Consider the following 19,964-nt stretch of genomic DNA (forward strand, 5'->3'; position numbering starts at 1 on the left):
ACGTCAATATTGGTGGAGGGGAATAAAGAAAGATGTGGCTCAATTCATAGCCAGATGCCTTACATGTCAGCAAGTAAATGCAGAACACCAGCGACCTGGAGGGATGCTTCAGCCCTTGCCGATATCAGAATGGAAATGTGAGCATGTAATAATGGACTTCGTCACTGGACTACCCAGGTCACCGAGAGGATATGACGCTATATGGGTTATAGTTGATCATTTGACGAAAACTGCGCACTTTTTGCCATATAAAATCTCCGACACTTTGACATCGCTGAGTCATCTCTACATTAAAGAAATTATCCGATTACACGGAATTCCTGTATCAATTGTGTCCGACCGGGACCCGCGTTTCACCTCCCGATTCTGGGGCAGCTTACAGGAAGCGTTAGGGACCGAATTATGTTTTAGTACCGCATTTCATTCTCAAATTGACGGATAGTCGGAACGTACCATTCAAACTTTGGAGGACATGTTAAGAGCTTGTGTGATGGATTTTAAAGGGAGTTGGGAGCGACACCTACCGCTGGTGGAGTTCACATACAACAATAGTTTCCAGGCTAGTATTGGCATGGCTCCATTCGAAGCACTGTGTGGTCGACCTTGCAGATCACCAGTTTGTTGGACTGAAGTTGGAGAAGTGAGTCTATTGGGCCCAGAGATCGTGCAAGAAACTACAGAAAAGGTGAAACTTATTCGACAAAGATTAATGGCAGCCCAAGATCGTCAGAAGAGTTATGCAGATAAAAGGAAAAGACCGCTAACCTTCGCTGCCGGTGATTATGTTTTCCTGAAAGTTCAGCCCCGCCGAGGGATTATTCGTTTTGGAAAGAAAGGAAAATTATCACCTTGATATATTGGACCCTTCGAGATACTTCAGAAAATCGGAGAGGTTGCGTATAAGTTGGCTTTACCCCCACAGTTGGCTGGAGTACATGATGTTTTCCATGTATCTATGCTGCGAAAATACATAATGCACCCTTCTCACATCATCAACTGGGAAGAAATCCAACTCAATGAGGACGCTACATTTGAAGAGGGACCTGTAGCAATTATAGACAGACAAGAAAAGAACTTGCGAGGGAAGACAATTCCCCTTCTTAAGATACTCTGGCGTCACCATGGTATTGAAGAGTTCACCTGGGAACGTGAAGATGCGATGCGGGCAAATTATCCACAACTATTTGGGACGTAAGGTATGATCTAATTTCGAGGACGAAATTTGTTTAAGGGGGATAGGTTGTAGAGACCCTAAATTTTTTTATTACACTTGAAAACCTTGAGCCTTAGGTTAATAGCATTTTAATCCTAGTTCCGTAAAAATCTGTGTAAGGGCCCAAGTAAAGAATAATTTCTCCGTGTGTTACCATAATTAAATCATAGAACACCACTTTATGATTGGAACTATCCTAAAACTTGGTTTTATTTATTTACCTCATAATTTCTAAATTAATTCACACATTTATTCTTATTTCTAATTTTGTTTTATTATTGTTCTTTCATTAATTATTTATTTGAATGGAATATTATTGTGTACTTGAATATATACATAGTTTATATATATATAATAGTAGTGGAAGAGTGGGTTGATAACAACAAAGAAGTAAATAAAATAAATAGATAAATAAATAAATATCTAGATATTTAGTCCCTTAGCCATTAAGCTACCTATATTATATAAATTGAGAGTTGGTCCCAATCCACACCCACGTTTTTCATCAGCTCAAGGAGAGGGTGAGAGAGGGAGAGTTTGCTCAAGGGAAGTCAAGGGGAGTAGAGAAGTGAGAAGAAGAAAAAAAAAAAAAAAAAGACTTCTTGAAGGTAAAAATACACCTCTCCCTTGTCTTCTCAAAATTTTCTTTCTTTACCCATCTCATCCTATTGTCCAGATGCTCCCTTGGGTTATGTATTAATGGTAAATTGAGTTTTTGGTGTGTATGCATGTGTGGGTGTGAATTGGTGACATTGTCTTACAATTTTATTCAAAATATGCACTACTGCAATTTCTAATATTTAAAAGAAATATCAAACCTGTCTATTTCTCAAATCTGAATTTATTGTAAGATAATTGGTGTGTTTAGAGCTTATGACAATTTTATTAGCCCCTAATTGTGTGTTTTTAGGGCTTGGATAATTTGTTGAAAAATCTGGTCCTGAATCTCTGAAAAACAGTCCACTTTTAGTAATTTTATAAAATTCTAGAAAAATCATCTCGTGTTGGTTCTTTTGTCAAAATTTAGAAATCTGAGTCCACTTTCCAACAGATTTTATTTGAGTGAAAACCATCGGGTAGATTGAGAGAAACGCTAGTTTTCCCAATGGGTGACAAATCTGGACAGGTTTTTGAATATAGCTTGTGGATGAATTTCTGGAGGTGCTATGCACATTCTGTGAATTGGAATTGAAACTAGACAGGTTAATTATTATTTCTGTGCAATTTTAGCCCCTAATTTGACCTAGAAGTATTTTTACCAAAGCGTTCTTGTTAGCCCTGCAGAACCGACCGGTGCTGGAAATTGTGTTCTACTATGTGATTTGTCTCTAAGTGTTTCAGGCCTTTTTTTAATGTTATTTCTTGCTTAACTATACTTCTGTACTTATGTATGATGATCATGGACTATATTTCCTCTAGTATGTTTTTCCCATACTCATTTAATTGACCAAATTACCGAATGTGACTAATTCACCTAGCAAAAGATCTAATAAACGGGAAATGATAAGGGGTTGGCAATGGGTGACGTTTATCTTAGTGTTTTAGAACAATTTTATACATATGCGTGACATGAATTATGATGGGGTTAATACCAAATGAGTTAAGTCTTGCGTAAACAGTTTAAGCGAGCCCCTAGGTTGACCTGGATGTATTCAGACTCTATGCGGCGGTTTCAGGGTGTAAGCGAGCCCTTTGGTATGGTATGTGCAGGGTGTAAGCGAGCCCAAGGCACGATTTGGGTGTAAGCGAGCCCACTTGTTGGCCGTCCCTTTTGAGGTCCATCAATGCCACTGACAGGCAAATAATCGGAAGGTGGGCATAGGTGGTAAGGTCTGCAAAGCAGCAAAAGGGGGAGTTCTGAATAGTCTGGTGTTCAATCCTTGTGGTTGGGTGGAAGGATCTCTTTGGGGGATCCTAAATGCCTAGTCTAACTACTGATTTATAAAACCTTAATGTAAGTATGTTATGTTACTTGATTTGTTTTGTGTATGATTGATTGGTAGAAGATATGGGGGTGTGTGTGTTTTTACTGGGCATTCCAAGCTCATGGCGTGTCATGCCAGGTGAAGAAGCAGCTTACGACAGGGAAGGTTATCCCGAAGACAATCAAGATGAAGTTTTAGAGCCGTGGTTCACTTGAAAATTAGACTAGTAGTTGTTTTTGTGTTCTCTCTTCTTTTACCTTTTGGTTTGACAATATTTGTAAATCTCTAGTGGAACTCAAATCCGTTATCCATGTTATAACTCCGCTTGTATGTGTATATTAACGTATTGTGGTTATCTATTTTGTTTGAGTTGTACTTTATATATTTCTCTTGTGATCTCAAATTTTGGGGCGTGATAACGTTGACATGTCACAACATGGGTTAATGTCCTAATCGAACGTTAGGGATGCAATTGCTACTGCTATGTGGCAAAATCATGTTCACCATGCATAGAAAAGGGATGTGAACAAGGCAAGTGAATATCGTACTGACTACTGGTTGTGAATGCGTAATTATTTGGTAAATTATTTCAATCATTATGACACCGTTACTACATAACTTCGCCCTTCCTTGTTTGTTTCTGTGATTTACTGACTTCTTTTATCTTCTTGTAGGATAACTAATACTGAGGACAATGATTGGGCTAAATGGCAATGAAACGAAATAAAACACGAACATCATCGCATGGGCAATGAAGATAATGGTTTTCGCATATCAGTGTGTATTTAAATATGTTGTTCATGCAATGTGTAATATGCAATTTTATGTATAGTCTAGCAAAGACAATTTAATATGTTGTTATTAATATGCAATGTGTTTCTTAGTAACTTTTATAAATAAATATATTGTCATTAAATTAAATGTGGTGGTGGCAAATGGGTGGTGGGTGGTGGGTGGTGGCGATGGGTGATAGGTGGTGGTGGGTGGCAGACGGGTGGTGGGTGGTGGTGGTGGGTGGATGGGTGGGTGGTGAGTGGTGGTAGGTGGCAGATGGATGGTGGGTGGTGGTGGTAGATGGGTGGTGCTGGCTGGTGGGTGGTAGATGGGTGGTGCTGGCTGGTGGGTGGTGCTAGCAGGTGGGTTGTTGGTAGTGGTAGGTGGTGGTGGTGATAAGTTCACCATTTAAAAGTGTAACAAATAAAAAATAATAATAATAATAATAACAATAATAATAATAATAATAATAAAATAAAATAAAATAAAAAAGTAAATTATATTTTGTTGTTTTATATCACCCGATTTTATAGCAAAATATTATTTTATATGAAGAATGTGTAAAAATTCGTTGGGTGCATCTTCAAGTAAGGGTGTATAATTTGTGTAAACGTTAGGGTATTCTTTTTAATTTTCTGTACAGAAGCTTATATTAACTTTTTTTTTCCTTTTCATTAAAAAAAAGAATGTTTATTATTAAATATTATTAAACTGTAACTTGTTTTATTTAATTTCATAACATTAATTTAATTTTATATTATAATTGATGCAGACAAATTATTTAATAATTGTGTAATTTTTATTCATTTTATTCAAATGAAGGATTTCGTAGACATTTATGAATTACTATTTATTAAGTTTTGTACTAATAATTTTTTCAATGCATAATCTTTTTGCACAGATTGTTATAACATTATAACTATGTAATTAAATGATTCCAAAAAAAACCCCTCGTTGTTATTCATTACGTGAATAGAAAAGTTTATAACAAAAGTAAAACAATCACAACAAAACTCACCAAATAGATAACCAAAACAAAAAAAGAAAAAAAAATATAATCACCATATCTGTGAACCATTTTACTTGATTTTTAAACAAGTTAAGCATCCTTATCAGGTAGTGTTGGAGGTGGAGGGAAATGCTGATAGTACAGCTGAATGACTCGATGGTCAATCAGATTAATGCGGTTCCTTGTCAGTTCAGTGCGTCTCTCTGAGTCTACACGAAACTCACCAAATTGATGAATTAGTGAGTTCTGAGCGGTGGCAATTTCATCGAACTGAGTACCCAATGTATTGAGCTGATTAGCCATTTGTTGTTTCCATTGTAGGCGCTGATTGTACCGTTCTTGTTCCAAGGCTAAATAATCAGTCCAGTAATGAGGTTGTTCATTTGGTGGCATGGCATTGTCATTGGGTTCTTCCTCATCAGGTATTGGTTCATTTTCAAGATTAATAGAGCCCATTAAGGTGTCAGCACCACCAGCTCGGGTCAGTGTATACTCAGAAATTGGTGAAGTAATTCTGATCCATGCTTCACCTTCAAGGTTCACATCATGGGCCTTGAAAATTATGGTTAACAAAGCTCCATAAGGTAGTGACTGGCCACTCAGAGTATCCAATTTTGTAAGCATCATTTCTTTTAGTAATATAAAGCATAAATCTAATTTTTGTCTAATTTCAAAACAATATAACAAGTAAACTTGAAAACATGAAATACTATTATAATGTCCTTTTTTGGGAGTGATATTTTCAACTATTCATCGATGGAGAATACGAATGTGAGGTTTTAAACAGCTAACTTGTAAATTAGTGCCGCTAAATCGGTTGTCACAAATTGTGGTATAAATCTGAGTGACATCATCAACAATTTTTTCTAATGCGGCCTCATTTTGAAAATAATATTGTAAATCTCCTATTTCGACTCCAATAATTTGTGCAAAACGACGGAGGGAGAGTGTGATTTTTTTCCCCTTAACATAAGAGGTAATAATGAACGGCTCATTTTGTTGGTCACCCGGTGTCAAGTGAACATAAAATAATCGTAGAAGACGGGGATATATCTTATTTGGCAAATTATTTAATGGTAACCATCCCATTGTATCTAATTTGCCAAGTAAGAGTGAATCATATTGAGAAGGTAGTTTTACGTTTCTCCCTGTAACAATTGGTCGAGTAATAAAATGTTCATAGGCTTGTTCATAATGATATGTTGCAAAATCATTAGTTGGATAGCCATCATGTTGTTGTTGTGGTGGTGGTGGTACAGGGTTTGAGGATTCACCATGGCATGATTGTTCTTGGCATGATGACTGCAAAAGTGAAATAAAACTGTATATTAAAACATATGAGAGGTAAGAAAAATATATCAACCATTAGTATATTTTTGTGCATACAAACTTATTTTTATGTAAAAAATAAATATAAAAAAATTTGGTGACAAAATTTAATTAGGCAGATGCCATAGAAACATATTTTTATACAAAAAAAAAAAAAACATAAGGAATAATATTTCTCATTTATATTGGGTTTGTTTCATTCAGTTTATTATAACTTAGAAACTAATAATCAGAAAAATAAATGATAGTGTGACAAAATTAGAACAGAAATCAGAAAATATAACAGATGAAAATGAAACAAATATGAAACAAAGCCAACAGATACGGAGGTGGAATAGTGACTGGGCCAGGATGACCGGCCGGTAGACCGGTGGGATGACCGCCCGGTTGTCCTCCTCTTCCCCTCCCTCACTCCCTCTGAAGCTAATGTCTGAAGCTAATATCTGAAGCTAATATGAAGATGAACTGGCATTAAAACTAACCTGTAAATTATGGAAGTGAAGAAGGAGGACCGAATGAGATGGTGGATATGCTCTATTTCTCTAATTTTTGTTTTCTGATGTAACTGGAGAAGGTGTTTCTAAGATGGTGAAGTTGCTGTGGTAAACGAAATGATATTCAAATTTAATAGAAAGGGTGAGGTTCAAAAGGTTCATGTTGTATTTTTTTTTTATTTACTTTTTATTTGTTAAATATTATTTGTTTTTAATATTATTACTTTTTATATATATATCACATCCGTATACTGAGTACACAGCTGCAGCCTCTCCTTTTTCTTTACCTCAGTGTTAAACACACAGCTATGAAACAATAGGGGGTAGGTAGTAAGTAAGTGAAATTATTATCTTACCCTTTATATTTTGTTCAATGCAACTACTTTTAATTTAAGTCAAGAGAGGCATAATAGTCATTGTAACAACCCTCACCTTACTCTTGCCATACTTGCATACTTTTTTTTTTGCATGGTCTAGCTTATTATGTTAATTTGAAGGTTTTGCCTTGTCTTGATTTGCTTAAAGTTTGCTTGCATGATTTTGTTCTTTGCTTAGTGTGTGTGTGCATAGCCGAGGTCATCTTGAGCTTAGTCCGCCTTTGACCCTTTGTACTTAGGACTATCTTGAGGTCTTGTTTAACCCCATCTTCACCTCGGGCATTCTTTGCCGAGATGTTTCGTACTTGAACCTTGTCCGCAGGCAGGTATGGCCTAGGCCGAGATGTGGCGCACCCCGGCCAAGGTGTGGCACAGCTTAGTCAAGTGTCGTCCTCCCTAGCCGATGTTTTTCTATTCCGTTACTGGATCCATGTTTTGAGCCGATGTCATCTCTTTGCCGATGTGTATTACCCGAGCTTGCTGCATACGATTTGTCAGAGACCTGTCTTGTCTATCAATCACCTTTTGGAGCTGAACCAACCCGATTATGCCACGTGTCCGAGCTGTTTGTTAAGGCAGCCGACAGACCTTGAAACAAATCATTTTCTTGTCTCAAATCTTTGTTTTAGAGAGAGAAGCTCTAGAAAGGGAGGAAGAAGAGTTCTTGAGTGAGAGTAGTCTTCCAAGCTTGATCTTTGTGGCTTGAGCCGTTAGATCCGAGTTTTGAGGTTAGAATCTTGATCTCCTTCGGTTGTTCTTGCTGATCATCTAGTTGCATTGCATGATCGGATTTGTTTTGCATGTCATGCATCGTTTTGAAGTTGGTTTGGAAAGAGAAAATGGTTTTTCATGTGTTCTTGAACAAAGTCTCATTTTGATTGAAGAGTTTGGAACGAAAACCATGTTTTTGTGTTTGTTCTTGCATGACCTTCTTGAATGGGTACTTAAGCCCATATGTTTTGAACTCTTGGCATGAAAACTCAGATTTTGTAACAAGTTGTGAACTTGCATCCATCTTTCAAATGATCATGTTCTTCATATTCTCCAAAGGAAAACCCAGGTTTCTCCTGACTTTGTTTAGCGGGACCTCGGCCTAGCCCTGGTCAGTACCGGTGTGTTTTTATGAAACGGGAGCAGTGATTAAGCTCCCAGCTTGTTTTGTTTTGTCCTTGACTTAGATCTGGCATGAATGCCGAGATCATTTGCATGTATACATAGAGCTTGCTTTGAGAATGTGACTTGCCATGTGATTGTAGGTCCTTGATATTGCTTGAGTTTGCACCGGAAGAACTAGGTGAGTGGTATTATTGATAAAGCTATGTTATACTTGTTTGATAAATCTTGTTGCCTTGTTTGACAAAGTATTTTGTTAGCATGAATAAATAGCCCTCGTTTTGATGTGCCAAGTATACTCCTCGTTTCGATACCATCTTTGGAAAGGATACGGTCCTTGTTAAATCGGGCTACGGGCCTAATTAACACAAGTCCCTTGTGCTGGAGGACTCTAAACTTTCGCAGTACTAAGTATAAAAGGATACGGTCCTTGTTAAATCAGGCTACGGGCCTAAGTAACACAAGTCCCTTGTATTGGAGGACTCTAAACTTTCGCAATACTTTTGACCAAACGATTACGGATCGTACATGTTTTGTTACTTGACTGATGAATACGGTTCATCTCTTGCTCCGCCGATGATGAATACGGTTCATCCCTTGCTTCGCCGATGTTATGATACTTGTAATACTTGATGATGAATACGGTTCATCCCTTGCTTTGCCGATGTTATGATATTTGATTGATGAATACGGTTCATCCTTTGTCTTGATAAAGTTTCGATATGTTCTGTTTTGAAAGACCTCGGCTTTATTCATGCAAAACCTTTATTTTTAGTACCATTCACTGAGTTTTGTACTCACCCCTCTATATATATGTAGGTGATGAGCAGGATGGCGGTGACGCCTAGACCGTTTTGGATGCTTGTTTTGGATTTGTGCTTACATCGGCTTTACTGTTGTAATTACGTCGGCGATGCCCTGTTTTGCATGTCGGCAGATCTTGAAAATCATGCTTCTTGACTTATATTAGCTGTATTTTGTATATGTCGGCTCGAGAAGCCTTTTGATCAAGATGTAACCTGTATATTTTATCTTGATGTATCTAAGTTGCAAGTTAATTGGAATGTTTGGCATTGCTTTAATCTACGCACAGCTCTTATGGACCACTTGTATTTGACTTATTGCTTCCGCATTTGTGAGCCCCCTATATCCATACTCTGATTGTGTTGAGTTTTGAAAAGTTGGCCTTCGGTAATTACGGATTACTGGCCATCGCGGCACCAAACTACTAGGGGCGGTTTGGGGTCGTGACAGTCATTTTGTATGTCAATCCTCACAATTATATGAGCTCAATGGGTACAATAATGCATTACATTTCTGTTGCCACATCTGGACGAAATTCATAACATGTAATAAATGGAAAAAAAATTGATAATGTTTTGTAAGATTTACGTTATGATTTGTATTTTAAAATATTAAATTTAGTGTATTTATTCCTTCTTTATTAATATGTATTTTCAAAAGTTGTTGACTTTAACAAAATGTTAGAAAAAAATTAAAAACGTATTTCACAAATGAATTGATAGAAAAATTAATTGGCAGAAAATAATTGACATATGTTTATTTTAAAATGAAAAAATTATTTCAAAAAAACAATTATTCAAAAAAATTACAAAAAAAAAATTTGACAAAAAAAATAATTTTTAATTTCAGTATTTTAAAATTAGTTTAGTTATTATTGTTGATAAAAAATATGGATATCGATATATGAGTTGTGTGTTTGATGATAAATTATTGGTTGAATTAAGTTTTGAAAACTATTTTCAAAACACATCACCAAACAAATTTCACCTTTCACATGTCACATCAAGCTTTCAAAACTTAATTCAAAATACATATTCAAAACACAATTCAACACTCTATTTAAAAACCATAACCAAACAAATTTTCTACACTTAAATCATAATTCTACAACTCACAAACTCAAAATAGAACTAATACTCTCAAATCACATTTACAAAACACAACCAAACGCAGGCTTATATTTTCAAAATAAAATTATATTTCTCTCTCGCTGCCTACCACCTCCTATCACTCCTTAGAAGTGTTTTGAAAAATTAGTAAAAAGTTAATGTTTTATTTTTTTATATATTTTATCTTTTATGAATAAAAAAATGTGAAAAATAATATGATCCAAAATGAATAAAAAATTAAAAATTAAGCTTTTATTTTCTTCCCAAAAGACCCTTATTGTTATACACAATGCCTTCCCCTACCTCTAGCTACCAACCTTCCCGAATCCGGATCACCCGTCGCCTTCCCCTGTCGCCCCCAAAACGACGTCGTTTTGGGGGCAAATTTTCCCAAAAAAAAAAATGCAGAGAAGAGGAAGGAAGGAGAGGAAGAGGGAGAGGAAGGAAGGAGGGAGGAGGAGGAGGAGGAGGAGGCTGCGAGCTCGCCGTCGTCGCAGCCGCCGTCGCAGGTCGCAGCAGTCGAAACACCTGCGACCGCCGTCGCCTCCGCCTTCTGACCCGTCTCCACCTCCTCCTCCTCCTCCCCTGTATTTATGGCCCCCTCCAGTCCGGCCCTTCCCCTCCTCCTCCTCCTCCTCCTCCTCCTCCTCCCTCCTTCCTCCCTCTCCCTCTTCCTCTCCTTCCTCCCTCTTCTCTGCGTTTTTTTTTTTTGAAAATTTGCCCCCAAAATGACGTCGTTTTGGGGGCGACAGGGAAGGGCGACCGACGATCCGGATTCCAACCTTCCCCTCTCCCTCCCTTCCTAAGGTGACCTATTGTCGCCTCTGACAACCACTTCTGACAAAGTGTATGAAAAGTGATTAATTAATTGTTTGTTTTATTTTTTTATAAAAATATATATATATATATATATATATATAAAATAAAAAGAATAATATGATTAGTGTTCAAAATTTTTAATTATTAGCACTCCAAACGGGACCTAAGTTATCCACCACTTCTGATAACTCCCAAACAAGTTTTCTTTTTCCTTATTTCCTTCTTTCTTTCTTTTTATTTATTTATTTATTTATTTTGTGCATATGTGTTTAAAATATTTATGTGCATCAAATATTAAAAATGTCTATTTAGATATTAAAAAAAATAAAAAAATATATAACCACTTATAAAATATTACTTTGATAATACAGCATAAAATAATTTATTTATATTTTCTTATATGTAATTTAACTAAATAAGATATGAGATAAATTATTGGGCGCTCAAGTGATGAATCCAATTTTGAATTTTTCTTACCCAAAGGTCCAGGCGCTACTTTTTTCTATCCATAAGGACAAGCCTTTGCAAAATGACAAAAATATCCCTGTATATATATATATATATATGTGTGTGTATGGTTCCACAACCAAACGCTAGCCCTTAAATCATTCTCTATCTTTATCTTTCTCACTCTTACTCTTGCTCTCGTACGCAGTGCTCTCTCTCTACTCCCCTTTTCTCTCTTTCCACCACTTCCTTTCAATTAACGATCGTTGAAATCGTAGATTTACTAGTTTTCACATTCTCCAAAGCCATAAATAGAGGAAGCTCACTCAGTCAAGTCAAACGCTGAAACACTGATTTGAAGATCAAGGTCGATCAAGCTTTTTTGGTTATCGATTATTGAGAGAGAGAGGCTACGAATCAACTTTGGATCTTCTAGGTTTCGGACTCGAGTTTGTACTGCAACTAGGGCTACAAATCGAAGTCAGATATTTGATTATGGCTTTAGATCGAAATCAAAATCGAAGATGAGTCTTCATCAGGTGGTGAAAATCCACAGGTCGCCATTGAAACTCTTATAAGATATCTTTCTATCTTAACCAAAGCTTTGTTTTAGATCTACTTGCACAAATATGAATTAATGTTTCTTTAAAACATCATTCAATAGTCACATTCTCCAAAGGCTTATGCTCTGGTTGCAAGACAGTCACAAAATGTGATTTGACATATGCAATATAGATCTGTAACAAATTTGAACAGATAATGGATAAATTTAGTCTATTAACTCAGATTTGAGATTTTTTTATTTTTTATTTTTTGTAGTTGTTGTTCTTGATTAGTATTGTTGTTGTTAATGATGATGAAACATATTGTTGTTGTTGTTGTTGTTGTTGATGAAACAAATAAAGTTTTTGTTTTTGTTTTTGTTTTCAACGGATAAGGATGAGAGAGACGAAAGATTTGAATTGAGAGAAAAAAAAATTAGAACAGATAGGGTTTGGTTTGGATTACAATAGATAGGTGTTGGTGTATGTATGTATATCTGTGAGTGTATGTATCTATATCTGTGAGTGTGCGTATGTATGAGACAGGTTTGGAAAAAAATTAATGTTAATAATGAAGATGATTACAATAGATAAACAAAAAAGTTAACATAGATTTTCGAAAGATAGGGGAAAAAAAAAAAGAAGCAGCAGATAAATAGAATTTAGGCAAAAAATTGAACATATAGTCAAAATTTTTTGAACAGATATATATAATTTAAGAGAAAAATAGATAAGGAAAAAAATTGAATAGATAGTCAATAAATTTGAACAGATTGTCAAAAAAAGTCAATATATAAATTCAGGGATAAAATTAGAAATAAAATGTCCTCTACAATTAACAAAAGGAATTCTCACCAAATTATTTCACAAAAAGTGGACCTATCACCAACCAAAAAATAATAAATAAAAAATCACTGGACCTAATGTCTTATACCTTCCTTATATTGGATTTATAATCAATTTTCTCTAAATTATTATTTTTTAAATCATTTTCTCTCTTATTTATTTAAACTTAAAATGTTAACACATATTACATGTGTCAATCAATTAGATTCATAATTACCAAGTAAAATAATTAAATAAAATAAGAAATCAATTTCATCTTTACAAATTTAAGAGTTAGCTTTATGTGCAGGGGTAGTTTTCACACTGTAATGAACGGTAGAAATTCATAGAAGAACAATGTGCTCTGTGAAAGGAAGATATGCACAGAGTAACAAATGATGAGACTGCCTGATCGAGGTTTGATTGGAAACTCCTTCGATAGTAAAGTCAGAGACTATGAGAGAATAACAAGAGAAAATGCAAAGAGTGTATATATGTTGAGTGTGTGGATTTCGAATGCCTTGAGAGTGCATAGTGTTCATCTTTTATAGGAGAATGTTGTTTGTTCTCCAAGTCTTGTTCTATTCGCCATTTGTCCCATTTGTCTTATTCGTGGTCATCTCTCGTTGAAGAATGACAGCCACTCCGCCTAACACTCAGGTGCAAATCTATTCTATTTGTCTCATTCATGATTGTATCGAACTGGAGAAGGATGACCATTTCGCTTGACAATCAGGTACAGGTCTCGTGTGTGCGCCTTTTCTTTCTGCGTCTTTATGTCTCCACATTCTGTTCAGACAGAATGAGAAAAGCAGAGCTGTTTGTTTTTTGTGAGCACAAGAAAGGCCTTCGGTGTATTAGTTTTCTCCAAGTTAGTTCATTTCGAAATGGTTGTCAAACTTGGAAGTACAATTTGTTACTCAGTGAGCAAGCCTTGCACGTTAGGGTGAGCTTCTCAGTATCCACTTTAGAGTAACGCTCATACACTGGGTCAAACTTCAATGATTGTCTTGTTTCGGAGCAACTGTTGGCCACAAGGTCAAGCTCCAACTTAGCCCAACCTCATAGTGACCCTAACATTGGGTCGAGCACCATGACTTAATTTAATTAATTTTTACCCACTTCACTTCATATATTTTATCCAAATGAAACAAAAGCTTTGTTTTATTTTCTTTCTAGCTTATAGAATAATTTCATTTATTTTCTACGTTGCCAAACAAAGGGTGAAGAACACGGTGAGAAACCGCACCTCGTGATCCAAACGGAAGATTAATAAGGAAAATGGACCCCGATCTGATTCTCTATCTCCAAACAATGGAAATGGAAACGTTCCCCAACGGCAACTCCGCTGCCGCCCCCGCCCCAACCACGGCGGTGATCACCGCCGTTTCCAATTCCCCGGCCGTAACCGCAACCGCAACTCCGTCGTCGAAGCTGACTCAGTTGGCGGAGTCACTGAAACTGGAGCACCAGTTCCTGAGAGTCCCGTTCGAGCATTACAAGAAGACGATCCGCGGCAACCACCGCATCGTCGAGAAGGAGATCTCCGCCGTCATCTCCGGCGTCTCCGAGGCCGCCGACGGCGGCGAATTGTCAACGGACGACGCCGTTCAACACCTCAATTCTCTCGTCTACAGATTACAAGGCCTCAAAAGAAAGGTATATACGTATACACCACGCCAGTCCCTAACGTTCTGTTTGGTTGCTGAGCATTTTAAAATTTGAATTAGAGTTTGATACAAGTACTAGCGTGGTTTGTTGGAAATTGAAACAACTCGGAAGTTGAGATTCAAATTGCATTTCTTCTGTTTTTGTCAGCTTTCAGAGGTAATGTTAAAACACACAGAATTGAAATCGAATTTGAGCAATACATAATCTGATTTGGTTCGGAACTTTGTCTAGAACAGTAGTTACAATAATTGGAGAACTTGATGTTTTGATTATTTATTGGTGTTTATAATTAATTGGAGAACTTCATGTTTTTAAATAGACTTGTTTGGTTTATAACTCAAAATTTGTTTTTGAGTTTTCTTCTTCTTCATATTTTAGTTATTTATTGAATTTTTTACCGTTTAGATGCAATTAAACTAGAAACCTGAATTATTAATTTTTGTCGGATTTGTTCACAATTTTTTACTTTTTAGGTCCATATAGAAAAAAATGGACTAAAATATGAAAAAAGTTCATTAAAAAATAAATAAATAAAAAATTAGGAAACAATTTTCAAAAGTTAAACCAAACAAGACTAGTCCAAAATTAAAACAAAACTATCCTGCATTGCATAAGTTCATCTTAAATCATGATGCGTAGCTTTGCATTGCTATTATTTTTTCTACTTCCATTACAACAACAACCTAGATAATTTGATTGTTATCTATCAGTTGGAAGAAGGGAGCCATACAGAGCACTTGCAAGCTCAGAGGTGCCGGGCTCGGGTTGATCATTTAGAATCAGCAGATGCTGATAATTTGTCAGAATGGAACAATACACGTTTGAAGCGGATATTAGTGGACTACATGTTGCGAATGTCTTATTATGACACTGCAATAAAGCTGGCAGAAAGCTGCAATATACAGGTAATTTTTAAGGAAAATGAGTGAGAGCACTAATTAGTGCTATCACTAATGATGTGGCAGTGGGTCTCACCAGGAATGATTTGATGTTTTGGCCTTGGTGTTGTATTTTTTTATTTTTTTTATTGAGTGCCATGTCATTAGTGGTCTTTTAGAGTTCTAAAATTAGTGGTCTCTATCATTGTTGAATTTTTAAACCTATCACATTTTATGTGCTATAATATCCGCAGGGTGCCTTGTATTAATTATTTTTGGGGTGAATGAATTTAGGTATTGCGTTTTTTTATTATGTAATTAAGGATTTCAGCTGAATAGGTCCCTAATGATAATGAGGCATAATCCTTATATACATGTAATCTACCATAACTTCAAAGGCTAATTGCCATTAGCAAAAGTCATATCCCTGTTAAAATCAATAAAAGAAAAGACTCGGGGGCTTTTCTTGACATGCAAAACTAAAAGATGCTTATAGTGCAGCATGGGCCTCTTTTTTTCTTAGACTGGCCTTTGAATCTCCACAATGTGTACCTATTTCTTTCCCTATATTTCACATGACACAAATTAGCGCCACTTTCCAAGCAAGCTTGGCACTTTTTCAACAATGACATGCATGGCAGCATTTGAGAAGCTCCATAACAGATCTCGGCACGTCCCACTGAATCCTGAAAATGGCATAAAGAATGCTGCACTGCTCCCTAGTCCCCTTGCCATGACCAAAAATGCCTCATCATCTCTTCAAGTTCTGCCATTCTACACTTGCAATACCAATATGGGATCATTTTGTCCCTCTGGGCAAATAATCAATAGTCAAGAATCAAGATTACTTGCAAATCACCCTGCAAACAAAAAATGGGACATATTGGGAGGCACTTTGACCTTTCAAATGCTCTTTCAAGGGAGATCCACTTGGCAATTATTACAACTCATAATAGGATGTCAGATGAAGCCACCCTTTACTGTCTGCAGTCCATCAAATTGCATTTTCCTTTGACTATGTTTTTGGTTCAAGATACTGAGGAAGATTATTATGTCACGACTCAGGAGTCAATTGAAATTTGTTATTATTCTTCTCCAATTTATGCCCCTTTAAAATGGATTCAGGTTCCTTCTTCAATTTAACCATCAGGCTTTTTTTTTTCTTTTTTTTTTTTTTTGGGGGGGGGGGGGGTGTAAAAAAGAAAGAATAAAAAAATCAGTGCATGGTAAAAAAAATTATAGCTTGTTCCATGAGAAGAAGAGAACAGACGAACAATAACATATGCAATGTACTATTGTTGCACAATTGCATTTCTTTGTTGAGTTGTCTAGGTCCCTAGGAGTGATGCTTTAGCTGTTTTTTCATTAATAATTCATAAATAAATGCATTTTATGGTCTTTCAAAAATGAGTACTGTATTTTCTATAATTGTTTTATGCTATGCTAACTAATATTGATCTTTTTGCACTAGGATCTTGTTGATATTGATGTATTTAACGAAGCAAAAAAGGTGATTGACGCTCTTCAAAATAAAGAGGTTGCTCCTGCCCTAGCATGGTGTGCTGATAACAAGTCTAGATTGAAGAAGTCTAAGGTAGGTACTAAGTTTAAGATCCATATTAAGTGCTGAAATAAAATGAATTTCTTCTATTGTCTTTTATGAGAAAATATATTAGGAGACTAGGGTTTTGTAAAATGGTATAACTTTGACAGTGATCCATACTTTCTCATTCATGTCAGCTATTCACCAAATATAAATGCCTTAGCTAAGAAGGGATATTGCAGATACGATTGAAGTGATGATACAACATTGAATATCACAACCGAGTATGGGTTTGACAATGCATTGGTTGTTTGCATTTAGTGATTTTTTTTTCTAGTGTGAATTACTTCGTGTCTAAATTTGTTAAACCTTCCAATTGAATGAAAGTAGAATTGCTTTTTTAAAAGAAAAAAGAGTTACCTAACTGATTTTGTTTCATCGTAGAACTTTTTTTTTGGATACATATTGTAGGGATAAAGTCTTCTAACAATTTGCATGCCCTGCTTCATGAGTGTTTATCTGATATTAAATGAAGAATATAATGCTTATAAATTTTGTTTAAGTTGCATAACCCATGGTTAAAGTTAATTGCTAGTTATCAAACTCCAAGTCTTTTAAACAAAAAAGTAGATTTTTACCATCAGATACATAAATGCACACAGTTCCTGACATCATGAACCTGAAAGACACTTTTTCGTCCAATATTGGAGCATGTGGACAAGGTGTGGGGGACATAATCTTCTTGTCTGGAGAAGCTGTAAGGTTGAGAGGTGTTAATGCTACAAATGACAAAGTGCATATAGAAAGCAAGCATCTGGATATCCTTCTGTAGGATTCTTTTTAAAGAGTCAGACATCTTGCTTTAGTGAACTTCACATCTTTATATTTTGCTGGTGGATGGTGGACTATAATAATTTGTCATGATGGATTGCTCTGATAATAACGCTTCTCACGTCAAGCATCTCAATGTTGTCAGATGCATTTGTTGCAACTTTGCTCCTAATGCTTAGATTCAGCATTTCAAAAAAGTAATGCAACCTTGTTTAATGCTCAATATTTTCTTTATGATAGAGCAAATTTGAATTCCAGCTGAGACTTCAAGACTTCATAGAGTTGGTCAGAGCTGAAAACAACTTGCGAGCAATTACATATGCGCGGAAGTACCTTGCACCATGGGGAGCTACCCATATGAAAGAACTGCAGCGGGTCATGGCTACACTGGCTTTTAAAAGTAGTACTGAATGTGTGACATACAAGGTGAACCACATTTTCCATATCTTTTATGAGTCTTCTATTGCAAGCCATTATGATGATGGACTGTATAGTATTTTAAAAGTAGCACTGAATGTGTACTTTTTCATTTGCCTTTTCACACTGATGTTGGAACTTAGTTTCCACTTAATTTTTCACTCTAAGCCTACTCATATGCTTTTCCTTTGATCAATGGTTTTGTTTCAATTTTGAATCTTGTGTTTTATAAGTTAATGCTACATGTTTAATTTTGTTTCTGTTGTCACGCCTCACAGGTTTTATTCGAATCAAAACAATGGGATTACCTAGTGGACCAATTCAAACAGGAATTCTGCAGGCTATATGGCATGACCTTGGAACCTTTGCTGAATATTTATCTGCAGGCAGGCTTGTCTGCTCTGAAAACTCCGTATCCATGCTCCACTACTCGGTCGTTACCAATATTTTATTTCATATTGTTAGCATCTAGCTATTAACAGTTTCTGTAGCCTCAATACCATTACAATTGGAGTCTAAAAATCCGGATACTTGACTCATGTTAGGTCTTTCCTAAGGTTTCTTTAAGGATGATAGTTTTCTTTGGGACCTTCTAATTATCATTGACGTTTTCACTTCAAATCATTTGCACCACCAAAGTGGGTTTTATTTTGTGCGTTTCCTTCCCATATTGCTTGGGCTTCAATTTTTATTTTATTTTATTTTTCCAGATTTGAGTCAGTTGAAGATCAGTTCCATTCTTAAAATGCATACCGAACAATTTAATAATCTGATACACTTTCTTTTTGGGTTCTATCTTGCATTTTAGTCCATAGTTTTACCTTGACTCGATTTAGGTTCTGTTACGAGGATGATTGCACCAAAGAAGACCCTCTGTCACAAGAGAGCTTCCGGAAATTAGCATTGCCGTTACCATTTTCAAAGCAGCATCATTCAAAGCTTGTATGCTACATAACCAAAGAACTAATGGACACAGAAAACCCACCTCTAGTCCTACCTAATGGCTACGTATACAGCACCAAGGTTCACATTATTCTCATCATAAATAAGTTTTTATTTTTATGTTTTTGTAACTTGTTAGTCTAATTTCTTTTCTGCAATGGCAGGCTCTTGAAGAAATGGCCAAGAAGAACAATGGTAAAATTACTTGCCCGAGGACAGGTCTGGTCTGCAACTACTCGGATGTTATTAAGGCCTATATTTCTTGAATCCACATGGTTGAGCACAGTTGTACATTTGAAGTCTGATGATATCGGGGTCCTTCATTCTAGGGTTGGAGACTCATCACATGTACATAACGCCTGTTATTTAGCCTAAATAAAATTGAAGACATTTATGATAGATCTATTGGTAACTCGTCAAATGAATGTTTGAAGTAGTTGTCAAGTGATGGTGAAAGTTTCCTGATCAATTCACTATTTTTGTTTTTAAACTAATTTTTGGCTGCATTTATGATTGTACTCTGGAAATTATATAACTAAATTTCTCTGTTCCAAAAATACCCAAATCCAACAACCTCGTAGGGTAAGTTACACTTTGTCAGCTTTGTGTTTAGCAATTTTCCACATTGGTTCTTGATTTTTTTTTCTTTCTAGCTAACTTGTAAAGTTAATAACTGTTCAAAACTAGACCAAAAATGTCACGTTATCTGTCACATGATATAAAAAAATATATTGTATAGGAATTTGAGTTTGTGTCAAATGTGTAAGTTGTATTTAATAAAATATTTTTATGTCATACAGCCTTGGTTTGATAAACATTTTGGGTTAAACAATCACATATGGACAAAAAAAAGTCAAAAAAAATAAAAAAGTCAAAAACCAAAAAAAAATTTGTTATTACAA

At 35.8% G+C, this 19,964-nt stretch overlaps 2 protein-coding genes and 1 long non-coding RNA gene across 4 annotated transcripts; all 3 read left to right on the forward strand.

The window, feature by feature from the left end:
* The first annotated feature begins 472 nt into the window (after positions 1-472).
* On the forward strand, positions 473-1,195 carry LOC145823589 (uncharacterized). Its single transcript, XM_082923086.1, has 2 exons — positions 473-784; positions 881-1,195. Exons 1-2 carry the CDS (start codon positions 473-475, stop codon positions 1,193-1,195), a joined length of 627 nt encoding a protein of 208 aa, XP_082779212.1.
* A 513-nt stretch (positions 1,196-1,708) lies between these two features.
* Positions 1,709-3,497, forward strand: LOC145789597 (uncharacterized). Its single transcript, XR_014327692.1, has 2 exons — positions 1,709-1,821; positions 3,277-3,497. It is a non-coding gene; the product is annotated as an uncharacterized LOC145789597 (long non-coding RNA).
* A 10,309-nt stretch (positions 3,498-13,806) lies between these two features.
* LOC114323268 (protein MAEA homolog) lies at positions 13,807-19,619 on the forward strand. 2 transcript variants are annotated; one of them, XM_028270830.2, is made up of 7 exons: positions 13,807-14,439; positions 15,162-15,356; positions 16,801-16,923; positions 17,944-18,129; positions 18,399-18,532; positions 18,957-19,143; positions 19,227-19,619. In XM_028270830.2, exons 1-7 carry the CDS (start codon positions 14,062-14,064, stop codon positions 19,326-19,328), a joined length of 1,305 nt encoding a protein of 434 aa, XP_028126631.2. In that variant the 5' UTR covers positions 13,807-14,061; the 3' UTR covers positions 19,329-19,619. The 2 variants fall into 2 exon arrangements, with proteins under 2 accessions (XP_028126631.2, XP_082730515.1); XM_082874389.1 differs by having other exon boundaries at positions 13,913-14,439; positions 17,962-18,129.
* The last annotated feature ends 345 nt before the right edge of the window (positions 19,620-19,964 follow it).

Source organism: Camellia sinensis, chromosome 1, assembly GCF_055761805.1.
Source record: "Camellia sinensis isolate YWXY chromosome 1, ASM5576180v1, whole genome shotgun sequence".
Lineage (NCBI taxonomy): Eukaryota > Viridiplantae > Streptophyta > Magnoliopsida > Ericales > Theaceae > Camellia > Camellia sinensis.